Source organism: Coenobita brevimanus, chromosome 50 (genome assembly GCF_032717465.1).
Source record: "Coenobita brevimanus isolate Jiangsu-jjx chromosome 50, ASM3271746v2, whole genome shotgun sequence".
In the NCBI taxonomy this organism is placed as follows: domain Eukaryota; kingdom Metazoa; phylum Arthropoda; class Malacostraca; order Decapoda; family Coenobitidae; genus Coenobita; species Coenobita brevimanus.
Window position 1 is genome coordinate 53,065,423 of NC_137003.1, and position 18,146 is coordinate 53,083,568.

Below are 18,146 nucleotides of genomic sequence, written 5' to 3' on the forward strand. Positions count from 1 at the left end.
TTTTTTTTTTTTTTTTTAATGGGTGGTCTAATTTGTGTGGAAGGAGAGCATAAGGATGCTATTTTTATTCTGCTATGTGTGTATAGGGCAAACCATCTCGACCAAGATTCAGTATGACCTGAGATTTGCATCTCAAATGAGGGAATTACTGTGAAGGTAAAGGAAGGTTTTACATCCATATATTCACCACGAGAACACCTCAAATGCTGAAATGTTTGTCCAGACAAGCAATATGTGAAAGGATCAAATCTAGTACATAGTATATCATGTACTTGTAAATAAGAATATCATAATCATAAATGTCTTTCCTCCCATTTATTTATATTGTTTATCCCTGTATGTAGTTTTTTTTTGGGGGGGGGTTAGGAAAGAGAGGAGAAAGATAATGGATGCAGCACTTTCTTTTCTTGACTTTCTTGCTTTCTTATTCCTACTTTCACTAACACTTGAGGGGAGCAAAAGACTGAATCATGATTGATTCTCGAGATGTGCTGACTGTTTGAGTGGTTTAGTTGCTAGAGTAGGTCTGTGTCAAAATCTCCCAGCCCTCCGTTCCCTTCTCCAAAATTTTTGCAGCTTTCTACCAGTCACAATGCATCTATGCCACCGGCCATGCAACAGTAAAATGTCATTCAATGCAAGCGGCCACAGAAGGGTTAAGAATGGTCATACCATTAATCATGTCTTTTTGTTCGGCACTGGAAAGCTGCATTTTGTCATCATCATCATCATTATTGTCATCCAATTTTTTTTTTTCTTTTCCAAGGTGTGATGAGCTTAAGTCCAAAAACGATAATCACACACTTCCAGTATTCCTCATTTGTCGCTTCTTCTCTTCAAGTATGGTATGTCACATGCTTCTTTAATAACTCATTTCCACTTTTCTTGATTTGTTCTTAAAAAAAAAAAAAAAAAAAAAAAAAAAAAAAAAGTGTTCATTTGCATCCCATAGAGTGGAGTTCACATTACTGTCATACAGTGACTTCTTTACTCCCATGCTTACCTCCCTATTCCTTTTGACTGCCATTAGTGTATCTGCAGCCTTTCTTCCCAACACTGCTCTTTCTTAGTCATCTTTATCTAAACTCTTGTCCATGTTCGTAGCACTATTTAGGAATTTGGAGGCATTCATGTTCTCCATTTCCTGACCATTTAACCTCATTGAGGGGCCTCAGAATAGTTAATTAGCCTGTATCTCTATGAAAATCACTGAAATGATATTAATGATTTTTTCTGTGGATGTTGTATCTTGCAGGCATGCAACAGCCTAGGGACAAAAATAGCAGTTAGTGGTAGCATAAATCAAACCTATGTCTGAAAAGGGATCTTGAAAATGATGACTTCCACATTTAGACTTCCATTGTTTGGGGGGAAAATGTCCTGTCACTGCGTGTTACTTCTTTTCCATTGTACGTGTGAATATTGTAGTAGTGGAAGGCACTGTTAATGTTGTTTATGTGACAGGAATTGGAGGACATGACCTTGAAGCTGAGCCCTCCTGACACCTTTGACCGTGCCAAAATGAATGACCTCATCAAGAGACGCTTTTTCTACGATAATTCATTTGCCATTTATGGTGGCATTACAGGTAGGCCCATGCCCTTCGTTGGGCTACTTATCTTGTACAGTGGGCCATATGTGAACCTGGAACAGCATCAGTGTGTAGCAGAGGTCTAGCATTTGGTACACTTGACAGCCTTGACATAATTGCACGTTTGTTGGTGGCACCGACAAGAATGGATGAAGGTGTCAAATACTGGATGACATGACCTGGCAACAGTGATGTATGAATGCTGGAAATTTTAGCAAGACCTCTATTTCACAGACACTGTCCCAGGTTCATGTGTGGCCAACTGTATATATCTCTATTAGTCATCACAGGTTTTAATTGAAAATTGTCATCTTACCGGTACTTTGTTCATCATTGTTATATGAAAGACACATACACTCAGACAAAAAATATTGTTCACTAGATTGTCAGTGGTTTCACGATGAGCATTGTCGATATTATTTTATTTTTTTCTGAAGGCAAATACTGCATTGTATTACTGAGTGGATATTGTATTATAGTATATATAGGGTTTACTGTACAGTACAGTAATCACTCCAATATCCGGATCAATAGAGCCATCAGTAGGTTCGGATATTGGTTTTGTCCGGATATTGGGCCCCAGCTTATGGACTTGTACTTACGGACCCTAACACAGAGAAACACCTATACAACTCCCTCCGGACATGCATAGCACCTATTTAACACCCAAATCACACCAATAAGGCACATAAATGACTGAAATAAATGCAATAGACACATAAAATGTGGGTTTAGAAGTATGTTCATACATTAATAAACATTCTGGTACTTATGGACTCTAACCGAACCTAACCTAACCGAACCTAACCGAACTCTGAAAAACACATTCCTGCTGCACATGCATGAGGTAAGTTTAGTATGGAAAGAAGTACAGTATGACACTTTCTGGTAAGTATAGTATGGGAAAAAATACAATATGAAACATTCTGGTAAATATAGTATGGAAAATAGTACAACATGAAACATTTTGGCTACTTACAGCAAGTCCCTGGCCACCTCGATGAATAACCGCCTCCTCTCGGACTCTGACAGTAAGAACGATTTCCTGAAGCACTTGCACTACACTCTTCCTGAAGTCTTGCACTGAACTTAGTCACTAACACACAGAAGTCCGTTCTTTTCACAGTGTTCACTTTAGTCCAAATAATGTTCCATTAAATTTAAGTGTTGCACATTAACTTTTCCCAAGCCATGGCGAAGAGCGTAGGTCTTGTCGCGGTGAGAGACAGGCGGGAAGTGGGGAGGATGCAGCGGCGCTCTATCGGATGTCGGAGGAATGACGAACCAAAACAATGCTCTCACGCGGCGCGCGCAGCAAGTTCAAATTACGGACGGCAAAAAATCGATTTTTTTTCCAATTTTTTTGGATTTTCGGACCATTTTGGGAATGTTTGATCCCAGGACGATAAGGTTCGGTTAGTGGGGATGTTCGGTTATTGGGCGTCCGGATATTAGAGGGATTACTGTATATGAATTCCACAGTAATTACTGATTTATGTGAAGAAATGCCTTTGTTTATGAGTGCGATAATTTTGATAAAAAAACAATCATTTTAACATGCCAGGTACAGTAATATGGGTTTGGGAATCTGGCAACGCTGCTCAGCTGGCAACTGCCAGGCCAGCTTTCTAGATCCCACGTCCAACACATTACCACCTATATATGAGTGTTATGCATGTTTTATATATTTAATTAATGTACAGTCATGTTATTTGCATACTCTTTGCTCTTTCAGGTTGCTTTCTCCACAGTTCAGTAATATAGATATGTTTGTTGCATTTGGTATCGCATATTTTAGCTTGAAAACTTACCTCATCATCCTCATGAAAATTTACCTTTGATGAAGTCCTTGAACCCATCCAATATTTTACCATTAGTTACGTGTTTCGTTATACAAGAATTCATTATACGACTCTGCCAAATGGAACCTAACTGCTCGTATCTTCGGAACCTCCCTGTGCTGTAATTTCCAAAGACAGGTGTGTGGACGATTTCGTCCACTGCCCAATAATTGTGGAACACGTATTTTTTCACGTGGGCCATCATCATTGTTAGCACAAGCCACACGTACATTCCTTCCACCTCCACTGCCTTCCACTCTTTCATTCTAGAGCTCTCACTCAGAGACTTCTCCAGCTAGCAGACAGAGATAGCCTGGTGGAAGTTTGTTTCGTCAATCAGGTACTGCAAATAGTGGTAGTGAAAATTGCCAGAAAGAAGGACAAAATTGATGGTGTTCCTGCCTCCAAGTGCTCTCTCTGTACAGCTGCCTGTCACATCAAAGACAGGCATTGATGGCTCGAATCCTTCACCCTTCGCCCACACAAAAGCGTCAAGCCTACAGATGCCGGGGCTGCTAAGGCATCATATTCCAACATTTGCATGCCTCCTAGGACTGTAAGCATGCCTACGGTGAGGGGCACGGGAACAGCCAGGGGCTTGGCCACGGACAGGGGGGGAAGGGAAGAAGAGGAGGAGGTGGGGGAGGACGTGGATGATGACTCATCTGTAGCAGGGACTTGCTGTGGTGATGCTGGCTAACCACATTGATGACATACTGCTGCAAACCTCAGTCTCCCCACATATGAAGGGCCAGGTTGTAGGGAAATGGCCCTTGAGGTGCTTGGTTGTGGAGATAAGGTCCGTGGCGGGGAGGGACTGCGATGCACTGCCTGCGAGCATGGTGGTGAGACCCAGTGGTGGCAGTGCGGAGGACATGGCCGTCACCATCACCACCGTCTCCTTCACTTTTCCCAGCGCCAGGCTCTCCACCTCTGCTTCAGAGGTGAAGGCTTTGCTCTCTTAAGCCGTTCCCACTTCCTAAAGTTTTGGGTGGGCTTTATCAGATGGCTTAGAATGGGCAGGAGTTGGAGCATGTGACACGTCGCACTCTACATGATAACTTCCTTGTTTACCAGAGGAAGCTTCCCCACTGTCAGATAAACTAGACACAGTCATGTCTAATGCATTCCCTATAGCACTATCACTGAGCCCTTTCCCAGTGGCCTTCGGCAGATGTTTGGCTGGGTTGAGACGCATCGAGCCGCATGCGGCGGAGATGGACTTGGATGAGGATGATTCAGAAGACATCCCTCCACACTGTGTCAAGGCACAAGACAGACTGAGCCAAGCTTGCATGCACCCCTGGGAGACTTTCTATACCCTTTGGTGATGAGATCAAATGGCAGCCACTTCAAACTGTGTCACAAAAACAATTGGCATTATGACCGACACCTGGCAATGTCTCCAATTTGTGTCGGGCCTGACCGACGTCCGACGGATACGGGTTAAGGATAGGAAATCAACCTATTTTTTAGTATCATTATATGTGAGGCGTATCTGTCATGTAAAATACTAAGTGGGAAGTATGATGTTTTCTTATTCCACATAGGAGTACTGTACACATAAGGTACAGGTAACAGCAGGTCTGTTGGCCCATAACAAGGTTATATATTCTAGAGGAGGGGGAAAACCAATTCTTTAAGGCATAACCAGCATGTGTGAAAAGGAGAGAACAGAAGAAAGCCCCTCTCTACTCATCGTACATTTGGCAGAAAAGAAAAATATAAAGTTGAAAAAAATCATGCTTAAGAAAAAGAACAGACATGGAAATTTTTATAGGAAAGACAAGAAAAGCAATGCACTATGTGATCCCTAATCTGCATACTGCACAAAATTACAAAATGTTCTCATAATTAAACAATCATCTCCTTTTCATCATCATACATGTTGACCTGGAAATAAAGAACTCTCAGTTATTTATGGCCTATAATTTTTAAATATTTATCTTAAATGATTTGGACTGTGATTCCCTTGCCTCAGACCACTCTAAACCTGGAAAGGAGTATTATGGGATTGGCAGTGAGTAGATAAGCTGTAATCTTGTATGTTAATGATGTGTATTGTTAAAAAGTGGTAATATATTCATGCTGCAAATACAGTACATGAGTTGCGAGTACGCGATCCCCCTTGTACGTGAGGACCTATTTTTTTTGTGTTTGTGTATTTTATTTAGTATGCGAATTGAACTCCTTGTTAGTGAGACGGGCAGTGAAGAGTGGCCCAAATCCTGGGTTACCCCGAGTACAAGACATTGCCCCCCCAAGAAGCGATAACGGGTAAAGGTGACATGTAGAGGTGTACGATATGTAGGAGGGCTACTGGGCCTTGGGAGCAGGCTGAGAAGCCTGTGCCCAGAGTCGAGCACATTAAAAAAAAATAAAAAACATATTCATGTTGGTTTAGTTAAGCCATATCCTTGTTGATTTACCTAGTAACGCCATAATCTTGTTGGTTTACTTTATCATAGGTAATATGTCTTAGATAGTTTCCCTGTATAGTACAATACTTAGGTCTGAAAGGCATCTCAAGGGTTGCCCATGAAGGGGGGTGCCGCCCATATGTAAGTTTTCCCATGAGTTTATGTATTCACAGTATGCGAATTCCTAGTACGCGACATTCTCTGCCGCCCATATAGGCGCGTACTAGGGGGATGTACTGTATTGGCTACAGTACTATAATTCTTTTCCTGATAGTTCAGTTTGGATTACCTAAATGTCACTTTAGTTTTGTCGTGGAAGCTTAACTGTACAGATACTGCAAATCTTTCTTTTCAAATCATTGCTCCTTCTTGAGTAGAATAGAGAAATCTGTACTTTACTTTTGGATTGATCTTTCTTACTGCAGTATTCACAAAAAAGTGTTCCAGATTTGCTGGTGGTTTTCTTGGGTTAATTTTTAGTAAACAAAAATGGTATACCAACGTGGACCCTATTCTCAAGTGGTATGTATAGTCACGACTCACAGTATAATGGGGTTACTTTAAGTGACATTGCATCGCTTAACGAATTGTCATATACTGTAATAAGGTTGGTATAACATGGGTTCGGTGGGGATAGGGAGGGGGGGGCCTTGACCATGAAACCTTAAAAAAGAAAAAAAAGAAAAATGTATGTCTATCTATCTATCTATTGCCAGACGCCTCAATCCCGTTCGGGGTGGCCACAAACAAATTGCCTCCACGTCGCCCTGTCCCCCACCATTTCACTGCCCTGCTCCCAACTCACACCCCCCTCTCTTATATACCTCTCCACCCCATCCCTCCATCTCATCCTCGGCCTCCCCCTCCCTCTCCCTCTCCCCTCCTCCACCTCACTCACATACACTCTCTTCATCAGTCTTTCACCCTCCATCCTCTCCACATGGCCAAACCACCTCAGTGTATTCCTCCTAACGCTTCCTATCACATCCACATCCACACCACAACGCTCCTTTATATCCTCATTTGTCAGCCTGTCTCTCCATGTGACTCCACAGGCTCCTCTTAAATAACTCATTTCCACTGCTCTCACTCTTGACTTGTGCCCTTCCAACAACGTCCAAGCTTCACTTCCATACGTTAGAGTTGGTATCACAATACTGTCATGTAGTAACTTTTTCACTTCCATGTTGCTTCCCTGTTTCTTATCACTGCTTTCAAGGAACCAGCAACCTTTCTTCCCTGCTGTACCCCTTCAAGCACTTCACCCTCCAGACCTCCATCCTTACTCATCACACTACCCAAGTACTTAAACGTACTCACATTTTTTTTTTTTTTTCCCCAAGTAAAATACATTTTTCACTTTGTGAAGTCAGTGAAGTGAAAAATATATTTTACTTGAAAAAAAGTTATCACTTCACTTAAAACTGTGCATGCAGTATTTGTTACACACTTGCACTGTTATTTGACAGTAGCAAGTGTGTTTCAGTGCCTCTTACACATGGCTATCTTGCCTCAGTTAGCTGACTGGGAGGCTGTGTACCCAAAGCAGACATGATTTCCAGGTCGCAGGTTTCAGTACTGTATTTCACAAAAAGTAATCACTTAAGGGGAATAGGCGGTTGTTACTTATGGAGGTACATTTGTTTTTCTTATACTTGTCTGATTTTTTTTATATATTTTGTTACTTTATGTGAGCAATAACATCCCAAAGTTTGAGTAAATTTGGTTGATTAGTTTTTACAGAAAAAGGATAATGTATGAATAATATGTATAAAAGGAAAAAAAAAAGAGACACGAGAAATAGGAAACCAGGGGAAGTGTGTTCATCTGATTTCTATGATATTTGGTAGTTTTACTAATAAAACCCTCATTAATAAATTGCCCTAAAAGTTTTTTAGTATTCTTCACCATTTCTGAAAAAAAAAAAATCCCTAAATGCCTATGTATTATTCCCAAATTTTACCCCATATTCCCATGATCAAAAAATCATTACAGTCATGTTTGTCAGTCACTGAAAAAAATATACGCACAGAATGTTCCCCTTTCATTCCTCTTTTTGTAGGTATTTTGCTTTTTGGAGTTACATCACTCCAAAGAACGATAAGTTTAGTTTTATGAGTTAGGATTAGGAATGGTTATGAAGAGGTAGAGGGTGTTGGAGACGACAAAGTTGGAGAAAAAGACGTAGAAGGTTGGGGGTCACCAGGTAAGGAGGGAGGTGGCGATGGTGGAGAAAGAATTGCTGCTTCCAACATGGTTTTCTCCCCTCGAAATGGTGTCAAATTCTTCTCTGCCACTTTCTGACATTATTGTAGCTTCTTAGAAGGTCACCTTATCTTCTAAAAGCATGCAAAAATGATGAGAAATGGCCAAAATTAGCGCAGACTGAGAACTGGTTAGACCAAGGCGGGCGCGTCTCACCTCTCTGTGTCATATCAACTCTGGAGTTTCCTGCCTCACTGCCACCCTCCTCACACACTCACTCCCATTGCCAGATGTATGACATAATTTTTGCAGAAAAAAAAGGATTAAAATCAGAAAAAAGGTGTTCATATTATACGTTGCATAGAAAATGGAGATTTCTGCAGGGAAGTGACCTCAGTTAGAATTACAAAATAGTTTGTTTTGAAGGGGAAAGAATTGTCATACAGCTGCCAAATTTTTACAGAACGAGTGATACTCGTAGCTGTTTTATGGGGTAACTTTCGCTAAATGCCTTTGTCAGTCAGAAATCAGTCCCTGCTGGCGTCCACTCCCCGTAATATTGCACACTGCTATGTTTGTCAAGCATTTGCACAGTTAATTGGCATTAGCAGTGGTGCTTCAGCAGCCTTTCATGCAGAAAATGGAATGAAAGACAGATGAACACAGCAAATATAAATACTGGGTAGCCATCTTGGCTTAATCAGATGACCGGGAGGCATTGTTCTTGCAAATTTGCTATCATTTTGCTATTGCTCTTCCAAGAATGGGTCTAATTTTTTGTTCCATTGTTATAGCAGTTTATCACGTAGCGAAAAATTGCATAACTAGACCTGACTGTACCTGAAATTTTTGATGCCCTTATGGATGAATTATGGAGAAGATCATTTTTGTTATAAGATCTTTAGTACTTGTCTAACAGTTGAGAATGTATCCATGTTTATTTTGCAGTTATTTATCAATATTAGCCCAAAAATACTATTCCAGAGTTAAGCACATTTTTGTGGGACATTCAGTTTGTGTTGATTTTCCTTAGGTAAGAGTTTACTGTATCATGCAGGTCAGTATGACTATGGACCAATGGGTTGTGACTTAGTAGACAACATGCTGGCAGAGTGGCAGAAGCATTTTGTTATCCAGGAGCGCATGCTGAAGGTCAACTGCTCCATCCTTACACCTGAGACAGTACTGAAGGCATCTGGTCATGTCGACAAGTTTGCTGACTACATGGTCAAGGTACATAATGTTACTCAAACTGTTTAATGATTTTTTTTTATTTTCTCAGGAAAAAAAAAAAATCAGACAACATACAGGAATGAAAACCCATGCTGTAAATGTATGGGACCTTTAACCTGCTTGATTGGTGATTGTGCTATATTGTTTGCAGGAGTGGGTTGCAGCCACAGGAAGAGGCTGCTGAAAGTGTGTGAATGGGTCTTGTTGTGAGTATAAGCAAAAGCTTTGAAGGGTTAGATGGTATGTGAATGATTACGTAGCCCATTTCACTGGACGTGTTGTTTGGTACAGTGAGTCCTTGATATACGAAAGGGATAGGGACCAAAAAAACCTTTCGTAATTCGGAATTTCATATATCGGAACGATTTTCCCCATTGAAATACACATATAAAAAGGGGGATGCGTCCCAGGACCCCCTCGGACCCCCACCTAAACTTCACCCCCCCCCCCTATTAAGAAGTAAGCAATACCTGTATACAATTGTAGAGAAGGTGGCCATATTCTTGTACATCTCCTTATTCTTTGTCACAGTTCCAATGGTGGAAAGAGCAAGGCCTAAAGCACGCCCAATTTCCGAGACTTCCTGCTCCTCCTCATGCGGTCTTATAATTTCCAATTTCCTTTTCAGAATTATAGTAAAGTGCTGCTGCTTCTTTGCAGCTGGCTCCCCCAATGCTGGAGATGATGCAGGGTGCTTGGGAGGCATGGCGAAACAATATGAAAACGTGAAGGGCTGCGAAAATATCCTCACGCATAGTGAGGCTGTGAGGAGAGGAAGGACTTGGACTCAGACTGAGAAGTGCGCAAAAATATGTTTACCAGAGAGGGATTAGTTCGTTTTCTCTTGTCAAGCGAGTGAGGCGCTATGCACCGCTCCCATTTTGAATTTTTCATACAGTATTCCTTTAACCCCTTCGTAGTTGCAGGCCTTGAACAACACTTTACTGTTTCGGTGTGAATGACGTTGAGTTAGGGCATTTAAAAAACTGAGAACAATTACGGGAAGGGAACGCAGGTCACGTGTGTGTACATGACCCTACTCTGCCATCCCATCAGTCAGGCGTTCTCTCCACTCCATGCCGATGTTTACATGCTTATATTACAAGTGCCCTAATTTTGAGTAAGTTTCTTTCAGCAAGAGAACATAATTTACCACCCTCAAAATAGTCAGAAAAATATAGAAGACAGACTAGTGGAATATGAACTGAATTGGTATGGTCTTTAGGCTGTATGCTTACATGAAAGATTATGGGTTTTACAATATTAAGAGACGATATGGAACAAAAGTATTTGCTAATAAAAAAAAATTACTCTTTCATCCCACATGTTCTCGTAGGTTAGCATTCAGTTCCACATTCTTCGTTCGATATCACTCTTCCCAATATATTTCGGACCGACTGAGCACAGTTATTTCTGCTCCTTAGAGTTAGTGTACATTTACTGTTCATTCTTTTGTTTGTTCTTATGTGTATAAGTGAAAGAGAGAGGACTGATACAAACAATAATGTATTCCATTATCGCTTTCATAGCTGCTGGCCCTGAACAACGCCTTACTGTACTGGTGGCAGTGACGTTGAGTTAGGGTGAGCTAAAAAAAGCTGCAAGCAATTATGGGAAGAGAATGAGGGTCACTGGTGTGTTTACACGACCCTACTCTACCACCTCAAGCAGTCTGGCATTCACAGTTCACTTCGTCCCAGATGTTTTCGGCCGATGTATAAATGCTGTTGTAACACACATCTTAATTTTATTAATTCTTACACGAATCATAGCAAATCACAGGATGGGTTTAGGGGAAAAAATAATTAAAAAAAAAAAAAGCCAGGTGTGTCAGACAAGTCTTGTCACATATGTAAGAAAAAGAAATTGATTATAGAACTGTGAAAAAATGGTCCTAAGGCCGACCACGAGAGCACGCAAATATCTGAACCCACAGCCACTGAGGGGGCTAAACATACGTTTTACTTTAAGCAGTAAAAGCACCTTACCAAATCAAGTCTTCCTGATGGTCTGTTATATTTTTCAGATTATTTCTGGGTTGGTAAATACAGTAAACGTTTCTTATTAAATCTGTTTCCTCGTCATTTTTAGCTGTTCTGGTGTGACAGCTCTTGTTTATTTTGTTAACATAGTGTCGGAAAGGACTGTTTTTCCCAAAGTGTTTAACTAAACCTGGCCTAACCGAGCTTATCTGTACCTAATAATTTTAACCTAACCTAACCTCCAATTGGGAAATTGGGAAACGATATCCACCTTTGAGCACGTTGAGTTTCTTCCACTGCGCTGGAAACGATCATAGGGGAGAGTGACGATAATAACGGGGAGGAAATTTTTCAGCAAGAAAAAGTAATTTGCCAAACTGAAAGTTGTCAGAAAATTACAGAAACAAGCTGGAGGATTATGCATTCAATTGATAAGGTCTTTCTGCTGCTTCAAGTGTACAATGAAAGACACAAGTATCTTCCCAAAGTCTGACTAATATAGCGTGTAAAAATCGAACCATTTGAAACATGCACTAGTAGAAACAGGGTTTTCATTGTATTTAGCTTGGTGTAAATTTTCTTCAGTCTGAACTGGGAAGATAGTTGTGTCTTTCATTGTACATTTACCGGTAAATAAATCAGTCTAACTACTGTGTTTCCAATTTCCTCGCAAGAGTGACAGTACGATGCTGTTTCTTCTTTGTACCTGGTTCCCTGGATGCTGGAGATGATGCAGGGCACTGGGGAGGCATGGTGAAGATATGAAAAGGTGCAGAACAGCGAAAAACAGCGTAACTTAAAGCAAAGCTGAGAGGAGAGGACAAAGTGACTCGACTGTGAAGCGCGCGAAAATGTGTTTACCAGAGAGGGGTTAGTTAATTTTCTCGCCGCAAGGTAGCGCGACGCTGTGCAGCACGCCCATTTTGAAATTTTCGTATTTCCTCTCGTATCGTTTTTCGTACCATCGATAAAGATATTTTCGTATTGTGGAATTTGTCCTACATTTATCGCTTTCGTACCATCGGAAATTCATACTTCGAGTTTTCGTATTTCAAGGACTCGCTGTATTTATCTCTAAGTTAAATACTTTCTGTGTTCAGGATTGTACTTTGCCCCATCTCAGAGGTGGGAGTTAGCAGTGGGATGATGGTGATGACGATGGATTTTTAGTATTAATTCATGTAGTTTATAAAGGCTCCAACGTGCCTGCATGTGTTGGCTGTGGTGTCTTTCCATGCTGCTTAATCTCTGGCAACATCTCTATTCAGTCCCATATCTCTGAGGTCACACTTAATGACCTTGTCCCAGTCTCCCCTCCTCAGCCTCTTGCAGCTGTGCCCTTGACATTCACACCTCTTCCCTTCTTCACGCAATTGTCAGCTTCCATCCTCTCAACATTCCCAAACCATCTCAATCTACCACACCTCATTACAGTACCAATACATGCAAGTCCCATCCTTCCTCAACTCTTCCATTGCAGTCATTGCCCCCCCCCCCCTCCCCAGGTCTCACATTCAAAGATGCACTACACATCCATCTAATCAGTGTCATTTCTGTATGTTTGAGCTTATGAATGTCCTCTTCCTTTACTGCCTAGGTCTTACTACCATATACAAGGATCTTGGAGCACCGGAGAATGCCCTCAGTGTTAGGAGAGGCAACAGTTCCCTGATTTCCTCCTATCACTCATTACCCAGTGTACCTCCAGCATATAAAATGTTTCCTAAATAACAAAACTCCTCCATACACTCAGGAGACTCTAGCAAGATCAATCCTTTCGTGCCTCGCAATCTCTACCTGCTCTCCCGAACACACCACACACTCAAAATCAAGATTGTATTATAGCCTATGTCTAATATCAGTATATATATTATGCGCCAGTTTATTAAAAACACTGCACAAGATGCAGTTACTTCCTACACTCTTGTGGCAAACTGCACATGGCCACATTCCCTCCCTTTGCTTTGGTAGTACTGTATTGCAATGAGCCCAAGATATCACTTATTTTGTCAGTATTCTGCTACCCTTTCATTCTCTGCAGTCAACACCATATCATCAGCATATGCTTCCCATGGGAGTCCATTTCTGAAGTCACGTGAGAGAGCTTCTGGCACCTAGACAAACGATAAGAGGCTCAAAACTGACCCCTGACATGCATTCGTTGAAAACTCTTCACTCAAACCATTCACTTGGTGGATGTACCCTCATACATAACCATAACCATTATAACTGGGCACTGCTTGATCCCAGGCTCTCTCATGGCCCACTTCACCACTTCCATTGGGACTTTTTCTTCATATCAGTGTATATAAGTACACATCCCTCTTCTTTCTTGAATGTTTATCCTGAAGCTCTCATACAGTGAATGTGGCATCATTGGTCCCCTTGCCTGGCATAAACCCAAACTTCCTCTCATCAATATTCTCTCTTCCTTTTCATACCCTGTAGGACCCTCCATTATTTAATGCTGTCTCCACTTTAATATCCTCACTGTCCACCACTATCTTTCCTTCATCATTCTTCACACATTGCTCACCAGTGATATCCTTGTTTTCCATCTTCATCAGATTTGCGATCTTAAATTCCACGTTCTTCTTTTCGGCAATATTTAGGCTGTCCAGTAAAAATCTCTTGAGTCCCAAGACTCGGATGTTGTCCTGTATATCTCCTTTGTGGCCATATGCTTGGCTGCCAGGTATTCCTTTCTGTTACCACCCCTTTTCCATTTTCTCCTTTCCTGCAGCATCTAAACCCTCATCCCATCACCGTATTGCCTTATGTCTTGTTCATCCACACACTGAATCAGGAACTCTGAAGAGATTGTTCTTTTGGGCCTTGTAATGTTCATTAACACTTCCCTCTACAGCTCCCTGTTCAACCACCCCCTACCCATCTCAATATAGGAGGCATTCCTTACTGCTTGTTTTTTTCCACTTCTGTATTTTCCTTCTGGGTGCATAGGTCTTTTTTGTCACCTCCAGCTTCTTTATTACGGTGTCATATATCAGTAATTTGTGTTGCTGCAAATACTCTTCACTTTCTATTACTTTGACATACTTCTCTCACTTCTTATCATTCCTCCTGACCAGAAAATAGTACGTCTGGCATCTGTTACCCCCAGACTCATACGTAATCAGTCTACTCTTTTCCTAAAAGTGTGTGTAATGCTGCCTACTTCTTCCTTAGCCTTTATCATTCTTTTTCTGTGCCTGCCCTCCTCTCTTCCTATTTCTCCCATCTTTCCTGTCACTACTTAATGCGTTTCTTTCCGTTACAGGTGGCTTTACATTGAGTGACAAGCCAAATGGTTTCCTGTAAGCCAAGAAACCATTTACAACGCTGGGTGGTAACCAAACAACCAAACCATACGTGCTCCCTACGTGTCAAGTGGGTTGGTGGAGGGTTAGTGCCCCTCCCCTTAAAACAAATAACTCAAAGTCAAATGGCCACCCCTTAAGGGATTATGGTGTCTGGCAATAGATAGATAGATAGATAGTGTTGCACACAATCCAGTTCATTGGCTCCTCAAACTTGAGTATCCTTTCCTCTTTGGTATTCTCATACCATATGCATATCCTACATGCACCCTATCATTTCCTTGGGCTGCTGCACCCACCTGACCATTTAAATCTCAACCCAGAACTACAATTTCATCATCCCCTATACTGCCAGTCACATGTATCAAGTCATCCCATAATTTATGTTTACATCATCCTCACCCTGCCCTTGGGTGGAAAAGAAGGTCCGGATGATGATGATGATGATGATGGCATCATCCAAGCCAGTCCATGGAGTTTATGCTGATGTAATTATAGTCATGGGTTTACCAAACAGCAGTTTCACTCCTATAATCCTTTCATTTACTCTCATTGCATTCATGATACATTCCACCCACATCTCCTTGACCAGCACTCCCACACTGCCATATTTGTCCACACTTTCCTTCCAAAATAGCTTATACTTACAGTTCTTCCCAACAGTCATTCTGGCTGACCCTGTCTTGAACTTAACCACATGTAAGCAGTAGACATCTATCGACCTTCTGCTAAATTTCCCCCACTCCCCCCAGTCCATCCTTCACACAACCCACATTCATAGATGTCACTCTGAACTCCTTGAGTGATTTGGTTTCCTCAGGCATGCTTATGCTTGGTTTCAGTTTTGTCATGGTCGGTTGGTAAATAAAGTAGGAGACGGACCACAGGCTCTCCCCTTCCACACAGCCTCAAGTCCAGGCAAGGGATCAAGGACCCTTAGCCCACCAGCCATATCTTGGTGGCTAGGGCAGTGGCCTCAGGGCTCCCTGCCAGGACAGCACATGGACATCCTTCAAGTGTGTCTTGACACTGTAACTGCCTCACTGTTATGCATCCACTGATAAGGCAGCCTCGTGGGGTACTGCTCTCAGGTTTGGATCCCTCTCTATTGGGCAGAATCTGCAGCCTGGGAACTGCAGTGCCCTCTACCCAGTGGCACAGATCTGAGCCCCATCCTATTCCACCCCCAAAAGCTGCACCAATGGAGCTCCTGCCCTGTCTCCCCTTGAAGTCCACCACTAGTTAGTGTGGGTAAAGTTTTCTGGCTGCAAGCCCTTGCTAATGCCAACTCCAGTTGTAGGGTACCATGTACGATATGTGTAAGTGCATCTAGATTAGTACACAGGACAGCTGGAGAAGTGGGAGAGTATGCTGGCCCACTCTCCATGTTAGTGTCACAGTGAAGAAGGTAAGCAGAGGGATGTGGTCAGGGTAGTTCTGAGGGGTAGTTAAATAGGAGCACCAGCTTTTCCATCCTTTGCAGATGTACTGTCCTGATTGACTGGTGCTATAGTCTTATCCCTATGAAATTAAGTGTTTGAAGCATTGGAACCTAAGTGGCGGAATGTTTTCCTTATTGCATGTGTAGGAAAGTGTTTGTTGTGAAATAAATTTTCTTCTCTACAGGATGTGAAGACTGGTGAATGCTTTCGACTTGATCATCTCATCAAACAACATTTTGAAAAGAAACTGGCTGACAAGAAGACCACAGAAGAAGAGAAACAAGCTATTGATAGGAAACTGACCCTTTTGGATGGCATGACAATGGTATGATATGAATTAGTGATTTTGTTAATGTTAACTGTGAAATACTGTTTCTCACCCTTTTCCTAAGTATGATCTGATTCATGGAAGTCACTAGGCACAAGTAGTATCAACAGTTAATATATAGTGATTTTATTCTTTAAGGGTGCTGCATCAGTTGTGAATTTAAGACTGTATTTTGTATATGTTGCCCTTTAGGATGTCTGAGTTGCATTATTTGTGATTTTCATTTTTTCTCGATGTAGTGCTGCTCTTGGGCGACTGCCCTTTCCTGTCTTCCTTCCTTTCCTTCCTTCCTCTTCTGTCTTTCTTTCCTTCATTCTTTCTTTGTCCTTGTATCTATGGGTGACTCTACACTGGTTTTCTGTACACCAGGAAACCATTTGCTACACTGGGTGGTAACTATATAACCAGATTATGGTGCCTGATGATTTAGTGGCTAGTTAAGGTGCTCCAGTCAGGTTGAGCCTGGACAGGTTTATATCCAGGGGGTGGTTGGGATTTGCTGCTCATGTAATGCCACTCAAGGATGAGTAAGACTGGTCACTTTCATCTTACACTTCAGGACCAACTTGCCTAGTCCCGAGCTCATGTGCTCCTCATGGGGCAACACAGGATTGGATGATGAATGAATGAAAAATTAAATGAATTAATTTTTTCATATGCTGAATGAGAAAGTAAAATGTTTGTAAGAGAATAGTTGAGAGAAAGATGAAAATGGTAAATGAAGAGAATGAATACATTTTTTTTTTTTTTTTTTTTTTTTTTTTTTTTCCAGGCAACTATTTGGATTCTCTTGTATGCTGAATGGTGTATTAAGGTGTTTGTAAAGAGAAAGAAGTAGGTTAAGTGAAAAGAATGAATGTAGATGTTTTTGAAAAAGGAAAATACATTCAAAAGAGGTGTGAAAAACAGGAATTGATTGTGGAAAATATTATAGGAAACTGTCATGGATGAAAATGGGAGATTACTAGTAAATGAGGTGATTAAAATCATAATGTCCCAAGGGCTGTTTCCTAAAAGTTTAGAAAAACTCATCCAAAGTTTGGCAACTTTAAACACTTATATCTCAGGAAATAAGACAGATGTTGCTGTGCATTTTGTCTCTAAATGTAGTGCAAGATATCAGCTATAAAATCATATCATTTACATGAGAGAGAGAGAGAGAGAGAGAGAGAGAGAAACATTAAATTTGATTTCATATACACAACATACACTACACTTACACACACATACTTACAAACTCAAGTATGTCACAAACTCACAAGCTCACAAATTTATGTACATATACAGGCATTTACACTTGCACATGTAGGCAATAATAGGCACATTATAGGGTGGGGGCACCCATCATCCACCCACTCATTGTAGTGGTACTGTTTTTAGGGTAGCTCTACATTGATTGGCAAGCTAAATGATTTCTTGTAAACCAGGAAAGCATTTACAACGCTGGGTGGTAACCTTATAACTAACCAACTCGTGTTCCCTGCGTGACAATAAGTGGGTTGGCGGAGGGTTAGTGTCCCTCTTCGGAAAACTACCGTAAACTGGGGTGAATTCGGACGAATTTTTCGTTTTTTTGTGCCATGTAATCTAGTTTTTAATTCAGTCCAAGATCTTAAGTACTGTATGTGGATCTGGTCCACTAGGAATGTTAGTGCCAACTCTAACATATGGATGTGAGACTATGGTGTGGCATGAAAATGAAAAGTCAAGAGTAAGAGCAGAAGAGATGGGACTGCTGAGGAATGTAAGTGGAGTACAGAGGGTGGATAGGATATGAAATAATGTGA

At 41.3% G+C, this 18,146-nt stretch overlaps 1 protein-coding gene across 2 annotated transcripts in view; it reads left to right on the top strand.

Annotated features, from left to right (window-relative positions):
• Positions 1-18,146, top strand: part of GlyRS (glycine--tRNA ligase) — a 92,757-nt gene that overhangs the window by 21,819 nt on the left and 52,792 nt on the right. For both annotated transcript variants that reach the window (XM_080272208.1, XM_080272209.1), the window contains exons 3-5: positions 1,465-1,588; positions 9,115-9,290; positions 16,216-16,356. In XM_080272208.1, the coding sequence (XP_080128334.1) occupies positions 1,465-1,588; positions 9,115-9,290; positions 16,216-16,356 (441 nt within the window). The remainder of the gene's footprint in view (positions 1-1,464; positions 1,589-9,114; positions 9,291-16,215; positions 16,357-18,146) is intronic.